The sequence below is a fragment of the Candoia aspera genome, chromosome 2 (genome assembly GCF_035149785.1).
Source record: "Candoia aspera isolate rCanAsp1 chromosome 2, rCanAsp1.hap2, whole genome shotgun sequence".
NCBI classification, from domain to species: domain Eukaryota; kingdom Metazoa; phylum Chordata; class Lepidosauria; order Squamata; family Boidae; genus Candoia; species Candoia aspera.
In genome coordinates this window covers 50,462,768-50,482,950 of record NC_086154.1, presented here as the reverse complement: position 1 = coordinate 50,482,950, position 20,183 = coordinate 50,462,768, and the positions used below count along the sequence as shown (strand labels likewise).

The following is a 20,183-nucleotide window of genomic DNA, read 5'->3' as shown; positions in this document are numbered from 1 at the left end:
CTACCTGTACTTAAATGCTGAGTATTAAATTTTGTAGCTTTCCTTAAATAAGACCATTCAATGAATGCTTGTACATGTATCTCTATTGGGTATATAACTTCCAGTGGGAAAAATAGATAAGTAATATAAAGTAGTGGCAACACGGAAGACCATTGTATTTCAAGGAGTTTAAGTGACATATTTTGATTTTTCTCCTTCACACAAAGCAGCTTACAGTTTACTTTGAATTATACTAATGTTTAGCTGGCTTGTTTTTTATTTCTGTTTGAAATGGTGGGGGGGAGAAGAGAAAACCCCAAGATTGTTTTTGTTAAGCACCAGTTTATCTGCATAGCTTCCCAGGCTCTTGGATTATGTCATAAACAGGTGCTCCAGACCCTGGGAAGTGTCCCGTCAAAGTCAGATCCTGCAGACTCTGTACCATGGAAACAGGGTCACCAGGTTTTAGGGCCAGACTTCGATGAAAACCTGAGGATTGCCTTTTGAGTCTGGGAGCTTCTGCACAGACCTGAGCGCTGGGTGCTGTGGAAATGGAGCCACCCTGGGGTATCTCCGCTGTCCTTATTATGGGGCTCCTGACAGCCTATAGGTAAAGGTAAAGGTTTCCCTTGACGTAAAGTCCAGTCGTGTCCGACTCTAGGGGGCGGTGCTCATCTCCGTTTCTAAGCCTTGGAGCCGGCGTTGTCATAGACACTTCCGGGTCATGTGGCCAGCATGACGACTCGGAACGCCGTTACCTTCCCGCCGAAGCGGTACCTATTGATCTACTCACATTTGCATGTTTTCGAACTGCTAGGTGAGCAGGAGCTGGGACGAGCAACGGGAGCTCACCCCGCCGCGCGGTTTCGAACTGCTGACCTTCCGATCGGCAGCTCAGCGGTTTAACCCGCAGTGCCACCGCGTCCCTCACCCTGACAGCCTATGGGAGATAGGATTTCAACTTGCTTGGTATGTGATGATTTCCCTTTATGTTCTGTTTAATCTGCCTAAACTATGTTTGTTTAAATTTGTTTGCTTAAGTTTATAATAAAGCTTAAAATCTCTTTTTTCACTAGTGTGCTTATTGTCTCTGGATCTAAAAGAACCAATTGTCTGAGCACCTGATCACTGCTGGGACACTTGGCTGAACACATAATGCATACTTTTCACTTGGAATAGATTTTTCTAACTGATTTAAAATCTATCTAAATTGAATTTCTAACATATTTAACTATATTTAGGCATCAGTTGTGTCATGTGTATTGCCATTAAAATATATTTTTCATACCAGCCTTTGACTTTTCCACCCGATTTTCAATTCCCAGTCATAACCATCAGTGCATGCATCAGCATTTACTCATATTTTTTCTCCTTTTTTCTTTTTGCCTCTTTTTGATTGTGGAAGATATTATTCTAAAATAATGATGATTCACTGCCACTCTATCTGTAAGCTATTTTCCTGGAGAGTTTAAGAGTATGTAATTCACATACACACTGCAGTCCTATTGTTGATGTTCATTTCTTACTTATATATATTAGGCTCTCCTGCACAGGAACTTTTCTCCCCTTTAAGGCATTTGGAACAGTGTTTTTGCCTTACAGCCACTTTGAAGCAGCTGCCAATTGCCCAGGGCTAATCAGTAAGCTTCAGAGCTGAGAAAAGATATAGTTCTAGGCATCAGATGTCTAGCATATACCAGACTGTGTTGTGAAAAGGAATGATAATTTAAGGACAGCTCGAAATTCCTTTCTTCAGTTATTCTGTCCCAACCCCTTAGCAAAGAGAGGCACAATGTCTTTTCAGACTGTAAATTAAATCAGATTGATCTGATCTAAATTATCTGTTTCAGTAGCAATTTGCAATTCCAAGTGAATTGTAATAATTGTAACAAAGGCTGTTAACTGAAAGACCTGAAAAGAAAAACCCCAAAAGAAAATTGTATAGCTCTTGCAGCTTACCTTCCTATAGACTTCTACAAGCAGGAGTCCTCTTGTTTGCTGGACACTCTGAAATTCTCCCATTTATTTTAAAGAATAAGATGTGCTGCAGTCTATCATTGGAGGTAGTGTCTTGTAATAATCTTTATTGGATGTACTCATTGTATATAACCATGTGAACCAAAAATTGTAAAGGATGGCAGTCACTCAGAGATGCATACAAAATGTTCTTAAATCTGAATTTTCAGATTATACTAAATCCCTGGAGAACCCTTGCCAGGTAAATAATACTGAAATAGACAGAACAGTGGGCTGATATGGTGTAAGGCAGCTTCCTATGTTCCATCAGTTGAAGTGAATTGAATTGTTGGTCAAACCTCATTAAATTGCACTTCAATTCATATTATGACTGAGTTTATATAGATTGAGATACAGAACAGTGATTTCTTTGGTTTCAGGCTTTGAGTACTCATAAGCTTAGTTTGTGATTCCGTTGCTGCCATAAGCCACTAATTCTATCACACAAAGTGTGAGAGTGATATCTACTCTTTTGTACAGATACAGACAAAAATCCTCTTCCATTTACAAGCAATCAGCAATATCTTCTTCACCTTTTAATTATGAGAACATTCCCCCTCCCCTAAATATAGAATCTGGTTTCACTTAGATTCCACCATTTTATTCTAAAACATAGCTGTACAGAGCTGTTAAACATCTTGTCAAAGATTTCTTACTACCAGTTAAAGATATCCAATAAGTTTTTTTTCATGAATTTCTCTGGCATGAAGAACCAATCCTATTATGAATGCAAAAATCCCACATAGGAATAGAAGAGAGCAGAAAGAATTGCTGTGACTTAATGGATACTAGATGCTAACAACTGAAAGCATTCTTCAATCTTGGAGAAATAAGAATGTAACTTCACAGAAAGTTGGTCTAATAATCTCTAAATTGATTTCTCCCATTACCCTTTTCTTCCTTTCTCCCATTACCATGTTACAGTTTTTGGATACTGCAAGAAGAATCAATTAATCAATCTAGCAAAAGTATTTCTGTGCCACTATCAAGGAGCATAGACACTCTTGTAAATGCATGGAAACAGGATTTCAGTAAAGCTGCTTAACTTGTCTATAGTTAACAATGGTTATTACCAACTACCTGTCTCAGTAATTAGGATTAACAAAATTGCCATCTCATTTACTGGCATCTTTCTAGTTTTCTGAGAAGCCTCAGGAGATACAGCAAGTGTTAAGATGCCTTGAGCAATGAGGGCATAAAACCAACAGTGAATATAGCTAACCACTGGCAAATCCTCATAATTTAATTACTTATTGACAATAAAGATGGTAAAATATCTGGTGATCTCTGCCCTTATAGCATCTGCAGATTTCCAAAGGTGATGCAGACCCTTCTGGGGAAGGGTGGGGTGGGATAGAAAACCTGCAAATGGAGTGTCACAACCATTTTGAAGTTGATGCAATGATTACCAGTTGGTTTTGAGACCCAATTCAAAGTCCTGGTTATTACTTATAAGCCCCTACATAGTGTGGTCCAGAATGCCTTAAGGACTTTCAGTCCAGACACTGAAAGATCTGCAGCAAGTCCCACCACGTGAGTAGAAAGAGCATCAGCCAGAGAGCAGGACTTTTCTGCTGTAGCCCCCATAGTGAGGAACACAATGCCCCAGAGTATGCTTGCCCCCTATTCTTCCGTCATTTTGGAAGGTACTCAAATCTATTATTTTTCCAAAGGGCCTTTAGCTCAGAATGAGAATTTGTAGGTGCCTATGAACTTGTGGGTGACTAGTTTGTTGCTTAATGTTTTTAAAGTGAGTTATGGGGAGGGTTAGTTAGGTTTTTGGTTGTGCATAGATAATCCTGCAAATATTAACAATTATGCAAATTTGTAACAGGAGAGGTAATCCCTTACATAGTTAGGCCGTAAGTGGATTAGGACTTTAAAGGTCAATATTGTGCCCAGGGATCAACTGGCAATCAGTGCAGGTATCATACCTTTTTATCTTGCACTACTTAGCAGCCTAGCTGCATATTTTGTCTGCAACGTCCAGATACCTTTCAAGATTAGCCTCACATACAGTATATATCAGGCCCACTGATAACTACGCCAACCCCAGAATCCCCAGTGAACTTGGCAGGGTCTGACAATATACCAGCTTGGGGAAGACTGAGGCAGAAAATATCTGAATACCAATATTAACACTGAATTAAATATATATTATTACTGAAAATATCAATTCCAGCAGCAATCTGCAATACATCAGTTCCTCTGTTATGTTACTCTGTGGTTTCCTGTAATCCTACATTCTTCTTTTTCTTTCATTTTGCTGGTTTTGTAGAAAGAAATTCATGGTTACTCTTTAGCTGTTGTTTCAGGTAGTCATACCCATGTCCACAGTCAATCAGACTGTATCTTCCATTGTACAGCCTGTTGCAACATAAGGCTACCTGCACATTCTGTAGCCTTGGCTTTTAACAGTGAGAGGTGGTTGTAACCATTGGAGCTGAGTGGCCTATAAGCTCTTATTCTACCCATATCCCACTGGAGCCCCTTTAAATACTTTTATATGCAATAGTCTTTTATCATTTTGAGATAAAAAACACATGAAAACTGTAGTGCAAGCACTATAAAATGGATAATACTGCAAAAAGTCCCAAATTCAGACATTTCAAATTCATCCTGTGTGAGACTTCTCTTCCATTTTGGTCATCATCATCTAATACATTAATAAACCTTAAGGCACAGAAAAGGCACTCGAGTTTTGCTTAAGTCTTCCTGTATTTTGAGTAGTTGGGACAAGAATCAGTGACATGGGGCTTTATTTGCATACATAAATACTTTTGCCGACAAAAAGAAACAAGAAGCAAATTCAATTTATACAAGTGTAATGTGAACATATTTTTAAAAAGATGCTTAATATATGATATTTACAAATTATATAAATAAATCCTTAGTTATTCAAAAAAGTTAATTGTTTGCCTTATTGGGTATACTAAAAATGTTCATTGATGAGTAATATCCCAGATTGCAGTATAAAACATTTGCTTGTATACATTAAAAAAGAAGGTAATATAAAGAAATAAGTATGTGTAAAAGTTTAAAAAAAGAGGAAAAAATGGAAAAATATTTATATAAATATATAGGAATGCTTGATATTTTAGCTTTCAAGATGCCTTCTGCAATGGCTTTAAAAACAGTATTTGTCTTGTGAAAAAAAAATCCTTTCAAGAAAAGTCAGTGTTAACAAAAGAAGTAACCCTTTTACATTTGATCATACAGCAGAGAAGAGACCATTAAAAAAGATCCAAGAGAAAAGAGAATAATAGCACATTAGTGGCCAGCCACAAGCCCTTGTACAACATTTTACTTAGAGGCAGCACATCTGTAACAGACTATACACATCCTTCACTGAAACAGCAATTGAAAGGAATAAAAATGAAGAGTAAAGGGGAACAGGAAACCATTGCCTTCCTAATTATCTTAAACAGAATTAATGCTTTTTCCCCTTTTCCCTCCTTCACCATTAATATCAATATAAACACTCATAACAACTACATCGATTTATACAAGCTGACAACGTAGATGTTGGACAATCGGTACTGAATGTGACGAATGTATAATAAAAAGAGAAAGGGGGAAAAGAAATGATTGCAGTTTCTATATAGACATACCAAAATATAAAGCCATGTAGGTTTTCAAAGTGCCATGAATACTGAGTTCAGGTGGCTTTTCCCCTATCCATTATGATTAAGACCACATGAAACGACATTAGGGATTGCTGGTTTCCTCGCTCAGATCACGAATGTCCCCTTTAGCAGCTTTGGTGAGAATAGCCATCCATTTCATTTGCAGGTCTTCATCCTCAGCACTGAAATATATAGTCTGCTGGGACTGGCAAAGTTTGAATACGTATTTTGATTCAGATTTCTCACCAGAATGTGGGAAGTCAACCTCATATCCCAGCAGAGGTATACTGCGTGGAATGCGTCCATCCTACACGCAAAGCAGAAATAAAGGAAGATGTGAATATTAGAAACAGGCTGAGCACAGGCACGTAACAGCTGAACAGGGTCAATGATTTGGAAAAGAAGCCATCTGAGGACATGAAAAGATTTTGCAAGAATGGTTGCATCAGTTGGATTCAATCAAAACTGGGACATAGAAGAGCAGGGTACTGCTATTCCCGCAAGGTACTGTGGTTGGAGTTGGCCTTCCACCCATTACTTTCTGGTTTGCTGCAAAAAGAAAGCATTTTTTTTCATATTCTGTGAATCAACATATTGCTCTTCTTTATTATTCTAGGATAGAATAATCTAAAAATAGCTTCTACTGCTATATAAATCCCATGTATTTCTGATAAATGTGATTTAGCTTTTAAGTATGCCTGAGCTGAGGAAATCGACTTCTTTCACGCATGATCAAAACACATTCTCAGCACTTCTACAATTGCATGGATCTAATACTGAACTTTACAAATCCAATGAAGATTTAAAGTCGCGCTGTCTTACGTCATTTTTTTTCTTAAGCTTTGAAGGATAAATGTTTTTCAAGATCAAAAAAAACCCTCTGAAGTATTCATTTGAAAAAAAAATACTTTTCTTGAGACTAAGGCAAACAAATAATTATCATATCCCTTTGTAGAGAAACTAAGAAGATACTAAAGAAGAAAAAGCCTTTGGGGGCATTTGATTTTGTGGCTGAAAGCAACCAAACCAAATGCTTCTACCCAGGATTCCCTAGCCTTTGGCACTTTTTGTCTGAATTAAAGCTGGAGACACAATGGACTCCTGAAAACTACAGGACAGATCTAATATACCCTCAGGAGGATCTAGCCTACGCCAAGTTTCTGCGTGAGTCTCTGCTCAAGGCATCCCTTACCTTCCTGAAAGGAAGACAGCCAAAGACACAGAATGTAGAAGGCACAACTGGCCACCTTCTCTGAGGGCAGATAACACACAGCAGAAGGCACTGATCATACTGGGTACAAATACAGGCAGGACTAGCAAAGAAGGGTGACTGGAAGAGGGGAAATTCAGTATAGTAGTTCATGCAGAGACAAACAGGCAGCCTTCCAATGTGTAAATATATTTGGTGCATACCTCAGCATGCCAGCAGTTTCCTAACAGCAGACTAGTACGTTCCAGCTGAGAGCTTGAAAATGACCAGTCTAACCTATTTTTCAGTAGTTTTAATATTCTGAGGTATTTACCTGGTGTTCTCCTTGGAGATATAGGACAAGAGGTTCTGTCTTAGGAATGGTGACCCACACTTTACACCAAGTCTTTCCTTTCTCAAGAAATAGGAGGTGGCTACTGAAGAGACTGTTTTCTGCCCCCAACATGCTTTGCTTCTGTTAAAAATAATAAAAATATATTAATATTCTCAGGCTGGAGTCATTTACAATTCATTACATAACTTAACACTTCCATATTCAAGTATTGGTTCATACATAGCAAATGTGCACAGAAGAATGATTTACCAATAAATCAGTCTTTAAATATGCAGAAGTTTAGATAACTTTACACACAATCTGAATTAGATTATTTCTGCAACTCAAAATTTCACTTCCACGATAGAAATTGAGAACAACAATTAGCATGTGAGAAGTATTTTCAGGCTTAAAATAGTTTGGGGAAGATTGAAAATTAATGAGGAAGCTGTGAATGGAGTGTAGCACTGCTGGAGGGATAAATGAAAATTCCCAATTGTCATGGGAAAAGGGGTTTATTTTTCCACGCTGACTTAGAAATACACATTCCTGTACATACTTTTTTTGAAAGCAAAGCTAACTGTAGTCAGTGGAACTTTCTGCTAAGCAAGTCTGCTGCTGGATAGAACCAAGCCACAAAACAAAATGGCAACATACTTATCAAACTTTTATCTGTGTCATACATTATAATAGTCTCATTAATCTGTGAAAATATGGCTGTGAGAGCTGGATCATAAGGAAGGCTGAGAGAAGGAAGATAGATGCTTTTGAACTGTGGTGCTGGAGGAAAATTCTGAGAGTGCCTTGGACTGCAAGAAGATCAAACCAGTCCATCCTCCAGGAAATTAAGCCAGACTGCTCACTTGAGGGAATGATACTAAAGGCAAAACTGAAATACTTTGGCCACATAATGAGAAGACAGGACACCCTGGAGAAGATGCTGATGCTAGGGAGAGTGGGAGGCAAAAGGAAGAGGGGCCGACCAAGGGCAAGGTGGATGGATGATATTCTAGAGGTGACGGACTCGTCCCTGGGGGAGCTGGGGGTGTTGACGACTGACAGGAAGCTCTGGCGTGGGCTGGTCCATGAAGTCACAAAGAGTCAGAAGCGACTGAACGAATAAACAACAAAAAATCTGTGAACAATCACAGCTATGGCAAAGAGATAACACGTGTCTAATTCCCAGTTGCATTTAACCAAACAAGCACCACCATGACTGGCACAAAAAACTGCCCTGGCACAAATCCCATTTGCTGCAATGAGGCTTGAGCAAAAAAAACCAAGTTCCTGTCTCTTCCAATACAAATCAAAGCCTTAAGAAGCTGATTGTGCTCCAGACCTTCAGTGCAATCTGAGGAGAAGGAAGCAGTAAAACCCAAGTGCTGCCCCCTTCCCCCCACCCCCCTGAAAGATACAATGTGGAATCCTTCATGGTCCCATCTTGTCATTTCCAATATAAACCTTAGACTCCAGACACAGATACTGCTTCCGACATGTGCATAGATTTAAAATTGGCTGAAAGAGCACCTTTTTGGAAAACTCTTACAGCAAAAGAATTTTATGAGCTGACACTGAAATGGCAGAGCCATCAAGCCCTCTATCACCGATCTCGCTGGAGGAAGGGCTTCCAAAAGTGGAAGTCATCCTTCATAATATCCAGCTGAAAAGGAAGAAGTGGCTACATAGTCCCCAGACAGCTATGAAACAGCTGGGTTTTAGGGAGCAACTGAGATTGCTGCTGTGGTATCATCCACCCTGCCAAACCTGCTGCTGGGCTGGCTCTGAAGACCATGAGGCTGTTAGTCCTTGAGAATTTTAATTTGCCACCAGGTGACGTTAAGGCCGGGGCATCTCAGGAGTTCATGGCCGCCATGGACCTGTCCCGTGTCACTGAAGACTAGACATACACCAGTGGTTGCACTTAGGCCCTGGTTTTGTCTTGTGGCAGTGGTGATGTGAACTGGTGGTACAGGATAACGCCATTAGTCCACTGCAATGGTCAGATCACTCTCTGGTTGCCTTGGCTTGCTGATGTAACTTCACCTAGTAGGGAGAAAGGGCCTCTTAGAGTGGCCCACCACAGGTGACTTAAGCACTCTATCAGGTTCCAGAGGAAGCCTGAGGTTTTCCCCGAGGATCTGGTGGGCAGTTCGGCCAAAGCCTTAGTCACAGCTAGGAAGGGATGGGTTACTGAGCTTGGACTTCATTGACCCAAGGTGTAGAGAGTAAGGAAAATAATCTTGATGGAAATATACAGGAATGATTACCTAGGCAAAAGGGCCTGAAAAGTTCAGAAGAATGTGATGACATCTGGAAGTGGCTTAGGCAGTTGTTGTTTATTCGTTTAGTCACTTCCGACTCTTTGTGACCTCATGGACCAGCCCAGGCCAGAGCTTCCTGTCGGTTGTCAACACCCCCAGCTCCCCCAGGGACGAGTCCGTCACCTCTAGAATACCATCCATCCACCTTGCCCTTGGTCAGCCCTTCTTCCTTTTGCCCTCCACTCTCCCTAGCATCGGCATCTTCTCCAGGGTGTCCTGTCTTCTTATTATGTGGCCAAAGTATTTCAGTTTTGCCTTTAATATCATTCCCTCAAGTGAGCAGTCTGGCTTTATTTCCTGGAGGATGGACTGGTTTGATCTTCTTGCAGTCCAAGGCACTCTCAGAATTTTCCTCCAACACCACAGTTCAAAAGCATCGATCTTCCTTCACTCAGCCTTCCTTATGGTCCAGCTCTCGCAGCCATATGTTACTACGGGGAACACCATTGCTTTAACTATGTGGACCTTTGTTGTCAGTGTGATGTCTCTGCTCTTAACTATTTTATCGAGATTTGTCATTGCTCTTCTCCCAAGGATTAAGCGTCTTCTGATTTCCTGACTGGAGTCAGCATCTGCAGTAATCTTCGCACCTAGAAATACAAAGTCTTTCACTGCCTCTACATTTTCTCCCTCTATTTGCCAGTTATCAATCAAGCTGGTTGCCATAATCTTGGTTTTTTTGAGGTTTAGCTGCAAGCCAGCTCTTGCACTTTCTTCTTTCACCTTCATCATAAGGCTCCTCAGTTCCTCTTCACTTTCAGCCATCAAAGTGGTATCATCTGCATATCTGAGATTGTTAATGTTTCTTCCAGCAATTTTAACTCCAGCCTTGGATTCCTCAAGCCCAGCATGTCGCATGATGTGTTCTGCGTACAAGTTGAATAGGTAGGGTGAGAGTATACAGCCCTGCCGTACTCCTTTCCCAATCTTAAACCAGTCCGTTGTTACGTGGTCTGTTCTTACTGTTGCTACTTGGTTGTTATACAGATTCTTCAGGAGGCAGACAAGATGACTTGGTATCCCCATACCACTAAGAACTTGCCACAATTTGTTATGGTCCACACAGTCAAAGGCTTTAGAATAGTCAATAAAACAGAAATAGATGTTTTTCTGAAACTTCCTGGCTTTTTCCATTATCCAGTGGATATTGGCAATTTGGTCCCTAGTTCCTCTGCCTTTTCTAAACCCAGCTTGTACATCTGGCAATTCTCGCTCCATGAATTGCTGAAGTCTACCTTGCAGGATCTTGAGCATTACCTTACTGGCATGTGAAATGAGTGCCACTGTTCGATAGTTTGAACATTCTTTAGTGTTTCCCTTTTTTGGTATGGGGATATAAGTTGATTTTTTCCAATCTGATGGCCATTCTTGCATTTTCCAAATTTGCTGGCATATAGCATGCATTACCTTGACAGCATCATCTTGCAAGATTTTGAACAGTTCAGCTGGGATGCCGTCGTCTCCTGCTGCCTTGTTATTAGCAATGCTTCTTAAGGCCCATTCAACCTCACTCTTCAGGATGTCTGGCTCTACCTCACTGACCACACCATCAAAGCTATCCCCGATATTGTTATCCTTCCTATACAGGTCTTCCGTATATTCTTGCCACCTTTTCTTGATCTCTTCTTCTTCTGTTAGGTCCTTGCCATCTTTGTTTTTGATCATACCCATTTTGGCCTGGAATTTACCTCCAATGTTTCTAATTTTCTGGAAGAGGTCTCTTGTCCTTCCTATTCTATTCTCTTCTTCCACTTCCGCGCATTGATTGTTTAAAAATAATTCCTTATCTCTTCTGGCTAACCTCTGGAATTTTGCATTTAATTGGGCATATCTCCCCCTATCGCTGTTGCCTTTTGCTTTCCTTCTTTCTTGGGCTACTTCTAGTGTCTCAGCAGACAGCCACTTTGCCTTCTTGGTTTTCTCTTTCTTTGGGATGTATTTTGTTGCCGCCTCCTGAACAATGTTGCAAACTTCTGTCCATAGTTCTTCCGGGACCCTATCTACTAAGTCCAGTCCCTTAAATCTATTCTTCACCTCCACTGCATATTCCTTAGGAATATTAGTGAGCTCATATCTAGCTGATCTGTGGGTCTTCCCTAATCTCTTTAGTCTGATCCTAAATTGTGCAAGAAGAAGTTCGTGATCAGAACCACAGTCAGCTCCAGGTCTTGTTTTTACCGACTGTATAGATGTCCGCCACCTTTGGCTGCAAAGGATGTAGTCAATCTCGTTTTGGTGTTGTCCATCTGGGGAAGTCCATGTATAAAGCCGTCTCTTAGGTTGTCAGAAGAGAGTGTTTGTTATGCAGAGTGAGTTGTCTTGGCAAAATTCTATCAGCCTATGTCCTGCTTTGTTTTGTTTTCCCAGGCCATGCTTACCTGTAATTCCAGGTGTCATTTGACTGCCCACCTTAGCATTCCAGTCTCCCGTGATGAAAATAACATCTCTTTTAGGCGTGTTGTCCAGTAGGTGCTGCAGATCCTCACAGAACTGCTCTACTTCAGCTTCTTCAGCATCTGTGGTTGGGGCGTATATTTGGATCACTGTGATGTTAGATGGCTTGCCCTGAATTCGAATTGAGATCATTCTATCGTTTTTTGGATTGTATCCAAGCACTGCTTTAGCCACTTTACTATTAATTATGAAGGCTACTCTATTTCTTCTGTGGTCCTCTTGTCCACAGTAGTAGATCTGGTGGTCATTTGATGTGAAGTGGCCCATTCCAGTCCATTTCAGTTCACTGACGCCCAGAATGTCTATCTTTAATCTTGACATCTCACCAATAACCACATCCAATTTGCCCTGGCTCATAGATCTTACATTCCAGGTTCCAATGGTGTGTTGATCCTTAGAACATCGGATTCGCCGTTCACCACCAGCACCGTCGGCCGCTAGCCATCCTTTCGGCTTTGAGCTAGCTGCGTCATCATGTCTGGGGCTAGTTGAACTCATCCTCTGTTCCTCCCCAGTAGCATTTTGACCATCTTCCGACCTGGGGGTCTCATCTTCCAATGGTATACCAACATATCTCTAGTTGTACTGATCCATTTAGTTTTCACGGCAAGAATACTGGGGTGGGTTGCCATTACCTTCCCCAGGGATCGCATTTAGTCTGACCTCTCTGTCATGACCTTCCCGTCTTGGGTGGCCCTTCACGGTTTAGCTCATGGCATCATTGAGGTGCTCAAGCTCCAGCACCACGACAAGGTAACGATCCTTTGCTGAAGGGCTTAGGCAGACACCTCCATAATTCACTAAAGTATAAGGAGGAGGAGGAGGTACAGCACAATCAGACTTGCAAGATTTCCTTAATATAAGTAGTTGTTGCCTTCCTGTGGAGTTGATTTTCTGGTCTGGACTACCTAGTGAGGCTGACACTATGTGCCCTCTCCCTGGGTGCACCTTGGTCCTCTGAGGAGCTCTGGGAGTTGAATCACTAGAAGAGGGGTGTGAAGCACCATTGGAGGAAGATAAAGACTGAGTCTGCTTGAACATTAGTAAGAGTCCATATATGGGATTAAATCAATGGCAATAAGGTGGTGAAGTACTATTATTTCTCTGATGATAGGTGCCTGGTTGCCCTGTTTAAGTGACTTGTTCCTTGCTGGGAGGAATGCACTACCGAAACATCTAATAGGCTGCTGTGAAGAATATTCAAAATCTCTGCCTGATAAAGTCACTCAGATTTCCTCAGATTTAGACTCCAACTGGCTGTAAGGGTGTGAGATTAAGTTAAGACAATTGGGCAAGTCTGGTTGAATGCCTGGGGACAGTCTTTTGGGATGATCTGGAATGAGTTTGAATCTCTAAGTCCTGATGAAATGGAGAGGGTCCTTCAGAGTGTGAACTCAGCCACCTGTTTATTACATTCAGATCCTTCCTGTGTTCTTAAAGGTGCCTGGGAGATAACCTGTGGTTCTATCAATGTGATGGTGTTGGCTTCTTTGAGAAACGGAATGATTCCTTCAGCATTGAAGGAGGCAGTGGTGTGCCCCCTCAGGAAGCCATCACTGGACCCAACGATGATGACGGGACAATTTCAACCTTCCCTTTTTAGGAAAGGTGATCAGGTAACAGATTTAGAGGATCCTGAAGGAAACAGATTTATTTCATTCAATAATTATCTGGACTCATTTCAGTTGGGTTTCAGGCCAGGGTTCAGTACCAAGTCAGCATTAATCACGCTTGTTGATGGCCTTTGGTGGTGTAGGGATGGACTGATGCACCCATCCTAGTGCTCCTTGATCTCTCAGTGGCTTTTAATACTGTTGTTCACAATATACTTCTGGACTGGCTGAAAGGATTGGGAGTGGGGGACACAGTACTAGGACATGTACTACAGTGGTTCTCCTTTCTCTGAGGTCAGTTCCAGTCAGTGCTGATAGCGGGGAGAGACTGAGCCTCCTCCCTCTCATTTGTGCTAAAGGGCTTGATGATTTTGCCTGTTCTGTTCATATCTACCTACATGAAATTGCTAGGTGAGGTCATCCATTGGTTCAGGATCCAGTACCATCAGTATACATATTAGTGCTCTCTGGTTCTGGAACGCATTGGACAGGGTAGCTCATCCCCATTCAAGACTGTTGCACAACCTGGAGGATATCTTGGACTTATAGCTCCTGCTCACATGTCTATCTAATGCATCAGATGCACCTGTTCCTGGGTCAACAGGCCTTTCAGATGGTCACTCATGCTCTACTCACCTCACCAATGGACTACTGCAATGCAGTATACATGGAACTGCCCTGGAAGCTTCAGCTGGTCCAGAATGGGCAACACAAACAGTAATGGACATGCCACATTATTCCCATGTGACACCACTGTTCTGTGAACTGCACTAGTTGCCAGTTAGCTTTTGACTGCAATTCAAAGCACTGATGACGACCTACAAAGTCCTTCATGGCACAGGGATTACCTATCTTTAACAGTTTCTGCCTATACAGGAAGATCTGGCAGAGTGAGTTTGGTCTAGGTCTCCTTGATTAAACAATCGTGCCCTCAACCCTGAGTTCTTACTTGGGGCAGAAATGACCAGGCTCAAATTATCGTACCTCAGACACATTATGCAAAGACCTGGGTCTCTGGAAAAGGCTGTAATGCTGGGAAAGGTGGAAGGAAAGAAAAGAGGATGACCAGCAGCAAGGTGGGCAGACTCAATTACAGTGGTGATAGACTGTCATGGAGAAAATCTATCTATGTGGTCACTAGGAGTTGAAAATGACTTGATGGCACATAATGAATCAATCAATCAGATATAGTCATATATGGATACTAACACAAAGAAAGACTGAAAATAAGCCCCAGCATTTAAAACATTTGCTGAACTTCTAATATAGCATATGCCATTCATTCTCTATCAGCAATGCCCCACTAACACTTTATATCAGATTAATTGGCCAGTCCCTGGGCAAGCCAATAAATGGACAGAAATCTGACATCAGAAATGATGGTATTCAAATACAATGGGAAAATATTCAGCTTCTGAGAACACTCTGATACCAAGATCACAATCCCCGAGTAAAGGAATTACAATTTCATTGCAAAACAGCTGAACTAGAATTCATTAGGAGATTTAACATATTTCTTACAGATTACAGAGAGACTCAGACTTCTTATATCTAATGTGCTAGTGTTGAAATAATCCTCATGCTAAATACAATATGAAATAGCTCCTCCCTATACTCCCAGTGTTGCCGAGTGGGTTGGGTTTTGTTCCATAATATGCAAAACTTCATTTCAATGTAAAAAACCAATAATGATTAAGAACTATGGATATAAGAAGAGAGAGGAACAATTAAATTGTCTAAAAGAAAAAATATCTATGATTTCTGAAACAGTGAGCTACTAGCAAAATAATTCAATCAGGTTGGGAGAAGGAAAATTCAAGTCAAACAACAAAACCTTACCACCTTTGAATTGTTCCAACAAATCAAAGATAGGGCATTGGTATTTTCTTTGATTCTGTGACTAAATTCTTCCCCCCCCTTTCCCTTCTATTGTTTACATGCCAAGGGAACAGACCAACAAATCTGGTTTCCCTCATATACCTCTGGAGTGTCCATTTTTTGTTATAGCCACCAAAGTATGAAGAATAGAAGAGTGGCCTTGCCAGGATGGACTTCTTTCCCAAACTACAAACTTTTTCATCCATGTTTGTTTTGCCTTTTAAAAAACTTTTTAAATAATAATTTCATTTCAACCCTTGCTGTAATATAAACTTTATTTTATGCATGTAAACATATTCTTTTCCCTTTTCTTTAGTTTGCTTTTTTGTTGTTTGTTCTACCTAATAAAATATAAAACCAGGAAAAAAAATAACAAAAGCAACGAGTTTATAGTCGATTAAACATGATAAATATACCTCCATGGTGACTTTTTTCCTTTGTTCTCCTGCACCTTCATTTCCTGAGATGCACGAGTTTGCTGACAGCAGTTGAAAACAATCTTTGCATACCCGATTTTGGCGGCTATTATCAGCAAGTGTTTTAAATTCAGAACATTTGGCACAAATAACCTGGATCAACAACAACAACAACGTTAGAAAAAAGTGCCCTTATGATAGAATAGCACTTATTTCTGTTCCTAAAAACAATTATACTGAATTGCAACACTGTAAGATTTTCAGTACCAATATCCAAGATATAGTTACCTCCCATTTGCTTCACATACTTGAAGAACAGTAAGGAATAAAAATGCCCTTTGTTATTTTCTCAAACCATCTACAAAAGCAAGGCACATATATAGATTTTCCTTTTTATTCAATGTTTTACAGAGCTTTTTGGCTATTTTTGATATTTTTAAAAGGTTTTCTGGAAGCTCATTGAAATATAAATATTGAAGAGACCATTTATGAAAGGGTATTGATTGGTGCTTTGTAAAATATGACATACACTTTGCAATATCTTCATTTCAGTATCTCAGACTGTCATGGTGTCTGATGCTGAGGAACCTACTCCAAATGAATTTTAGCCTTAGGAATCATCAAACAACCAAGCACCTGAGGCTGACTCCAGCAGCCACCATCAGGAACAGTGTGGGACAAGTCACATGCTGGAATTCCCAACTCTGAGTAGCTGCCCAGCCTGAGAACTACTGCAAACTTCAGAGAGCTGAGCAGAGGTCAGCTCCTTGAAAAACAAAGGCAACAATGGTCTTAATTAGGCCATACCTGGCAGTTGGCCTTTATCAGAGTTGCTTTTTGCTCTCTATTGGGAACAACTGCTCCAACCTTGGATCCATGCACTTGAATCTCTAAATCCCATGTGCTACTTGAACTTCAGCAATTTCACTCTGGACCCTTCAGTGACACCTGAACTATTTCTATTTCTGGACTATGCTTCCACATGCTGATTCTGCTTTGGGCCCTCTCAGAATGGTGCAGAACCAGTCACCTTTCTCACATTGCTGAACTTTCAGCAATCCCAGGGAGCGTGGCCAAACTGGGAGTTACAGTTCAGCAAACTGCTTAGAGTCACTTTTCTGTGAGATGGATGGCTATACAACTTGATCACTCACTCACTCACTCACTCACTCAATCAATCAATCAATAAAACATCTGGAGGCTGGTGATTCTGAACCTTTGGTGTAGAGCAGCAGCATGACAACCACAATATCACTAAATGTGACTAACAGAACTGCAAAATTAAATAAAATTGTAAAACATTAAAAAGTCAGTGTTCTCATGTATTTATTGATTAGTTAGGTCTATATTCTGCCTTTTCTCTGATAGCTGAAGAGAAGTTATGCAAAGATGCGACCTGGGAGGTAGATCTTGGTATTAGAGAAAATGACTGTCCCAACTCATCTAGTGAATTTCTAGAGCTAAGAATGGAGGAGAACCTGAGTCTCTGCTGTCCTAGTCCTACACCTTGACCACTTCACTCTACTTTTAACGTTTCTCCTGATACACTCTCATTTTCAAATAACAAAAGTGGGCAGAAGCACAACTCTTGTATACAGCTATTTTCACTTCTTTGGACAAACATTCATTTCTCACATCAGACCACATACCCACTATCTTTCTGCCAGCATTCGGACATGCATCTTAAAACATTTCTCTATCAATTTTGCCATTTTAGTTAATATTCTATCAAGATATACAATTTCATCTTTTAGCTTTAGTTTTTTGCCATTTATGTATAATTTACAAATGTTGAGACCAAAATCCATGTGAAATACACCACCTTCATCTTTTATAATTCATTTTCCAAACCATACTCCTTGTTCCTCATACAATCTAACATTTGCTGTAAATCACTCCAGTTCTCAAGGAGCAATATAACACCATCTGCATAGAAAAGTACATGTACATTCACAGAGTCTCCCTCTTTGGGGGGAATGGGCGGTAATAGAAATTTGAATAATAAATAAATAAATATCCAACCACCATATCTTTAGTGTCACTGTTAAGTATTCTCTATCCATACATTAAACAAACAAGGGGACATCACATATATATTGCTCCCTGCAAAATATTGATCCATTTGCTAAGTATTCCATTTATTCTTATGTATATTTTAGTTCTATCATACTGTTTTTACTGTATTCAGCAAACAACTTACTACTCCATATTTGGGCAAAATATTCCACAATCTAAGCTTATTTATTTTATCATATGGTTTCTCTAAATCAACAAACATTCAATACAATAAACTTTCTTTCTCACTTTCACACATTTTGCAATGACCTGCTGGAGAACAAAAATCTGGTTTGCACACCCCTTCCATGGCATAGGTCATACTGCACTTCCCAATCTTTAGTACAACCTTTTCTCACAGTCACTTCCCCTCTCAGTCAGAATTCTGCCAAACACCATCCCAAGTGCACTTAACCAATTAATTCTCCTGTAGCTTTTGCATTAATGCTTGTTCTGTCTCCCTTTGCACAGGAGAACAAAACGACATCCCTTCAGTCATCAGGCACAGATGCAATCTTCACACACATTAAACAAGTTGCACAGCCAATCCCAAAACCATGGTATTCTACTGATTTAAGATGTACTAAAAATTATACCAAACAAAGAGTAAAAATGTTAATGGAAACTAACAAGTGTAAGTACATTTTAAAAAATTATTGTTTCAGGGAACTAACCTTAATTAGAAGAAAAAATGAAGTGCGTAATCCAAAATAAGGATTAATTCATTACCAATTATAGGTACACTGATGATTTAATGTATATCTTTAAGTGGCAAAACCTAATGGTTGGATTCATATTAAAAAAATGTAAATTGTGAACAAATGAGTATAGCTATAGGGGAAATTAAAACTGTGTTCAATTCAAGGAATGAATGAAAGTGCCACTGATTTCAGTTTGCTGCTAGATAGGTACATTTAAGATGTGTGAATTCCAAAAGAAGAATTATGTAGATAGGAGATGTAAGCGCAGCTCTTTACTGGCACATTTTCTTTTGGTGGGTGAGAGCACATGCCTATGACTTGAGCCCCTCATCAATCTATCTATGTAGCTATGCCCTGAGAAAAAAATTATTGAAAATTAAGATAAAATATTTGTAATAAATGATAATACTTAAGATAAAATACTTTCTTAGCAGAATTTCGAAGAGAAAATACCACCTATTCCAAAAAATGTCATGAAACATATTGTTTTATTTTTATAGCGCACATTCTATACATTATCAAAATAAACCAAAGTAATGGGGTTTTTTACTCTAATACTCACCGCCCCACACTGTTTGCAGTGGTGCCGTCTTTTTGTAATGGAGTTAAAGCTTTCACTGCAGCTTTTGCAAGCTTGTTTCTCTTTATCTCTCTTTGATTTTGAAGATTTTCTGCAGCACTCAGGCTGGAATGAAAAATGAAATTTAGAAAGATCACTACAAATAGTAAAATGCAGCTCAAAGCCTATCGTATTATTTTAAAAAGCAGCACTAATATCAACAAGGTACATATTTGAAACATACAAAGAGTAAAGATGCATTAAGATTACCCTGGCCCAAGCTCTGTTAGTCTGATCAAGCTTTTAAAAGGAAAGGTGTCCTAACAGTGAGACACACACTGAGACGAGGAGTAGTTCTCTAGTGTTTATTACTGCTACATAAACAGAATCCTAACAAACTGAATAAGCGTGGGAAAACCCAGACAGATAAACCCCAAAAGTTAAGGTGGGTCTGATCTGTGTCTCTTTGAATGGCTGCTTAATTCCTCAGTACTACACATGCGTTTTCCCCCCTGGATAGAGGCCCCCTGCTGCTCGCCATCAGTACTCATGACATCGGTGTCTATATTAAACATCCTCTGATGAAGGCTGAAGTTTCTAAAGTCTGTTTAAATGTTGACGGTCTCTCTATCCTTCCTATTGTCATGCGCTGCCTACCTCTGAATAACGTTCAGACGCTGGTTTGCAAAGCAGGTTCTGGTTTATTTCAGGGTAGGTACAACGTTGGTAGAAAAAAGCTGAGAGTGACAGGAGCGCGCCGGTGCGGGGTTTAAATACCCCGCGCCGGTCAGCGCCCCCTCGCTCACGGTCACGTCACCCCCCTTTGTCCCATGCGTTGCCCTGCCATTGGTTGAGGGTTTCCAGGGTCGCCCATCCTCAGGTTTCCATTCTTCTGCTGATTGCTTTCAGCTGGGCGATCCCCGTTGTATTGCCGCTGATGGCTTGGGTGGTTCCGTGATTCGTTTAGCTATTGTTTGTTAGCCGTTAGTCGTTGTGGGTTGATGGCTACTTAACTTGTGCCCCTTCACTTATTTCCTTGTCA

General features: G+C 40.3%; 1 protein-coding gene across 1 annotated transcript in view; it reads right to left on the bottom strand.

Annotated features, from left to right (window-relative positions):
* Positions 1–4,737: 4,737 nt before the first annotated feature.
* Positions 4,738–20,183, bottom strand: part of FGD3 (FYVE, RhoGEF and PH domain containing 3) — a 56,658-nt gene continuing 41,212 nt past the window's right edge. Inside the window, exons 14-17 of the mRNA XM_063291787.1 lie at positions 19,145–19,267; positions 15,827–15,979; positions 7,145–7,285; positions 4,738–5,928 (exon numbers count right to left, since the gene is read on the bottom strand). Coding sequence (XP_063147857.1) covers positions 5,704–5,928; positions 7,145–7,285; positions 15,827–15,979; positions 19,145–19,267 — 642 coding nt within the window. The 3' untranslated portion in view covers positions 4,738–5,703. The remainder of the gene's footprint in view (positions 5,929–7,144; positions 7,286–15,826; positions 15,980–19,144; positions 19,268–20,183) is intronic.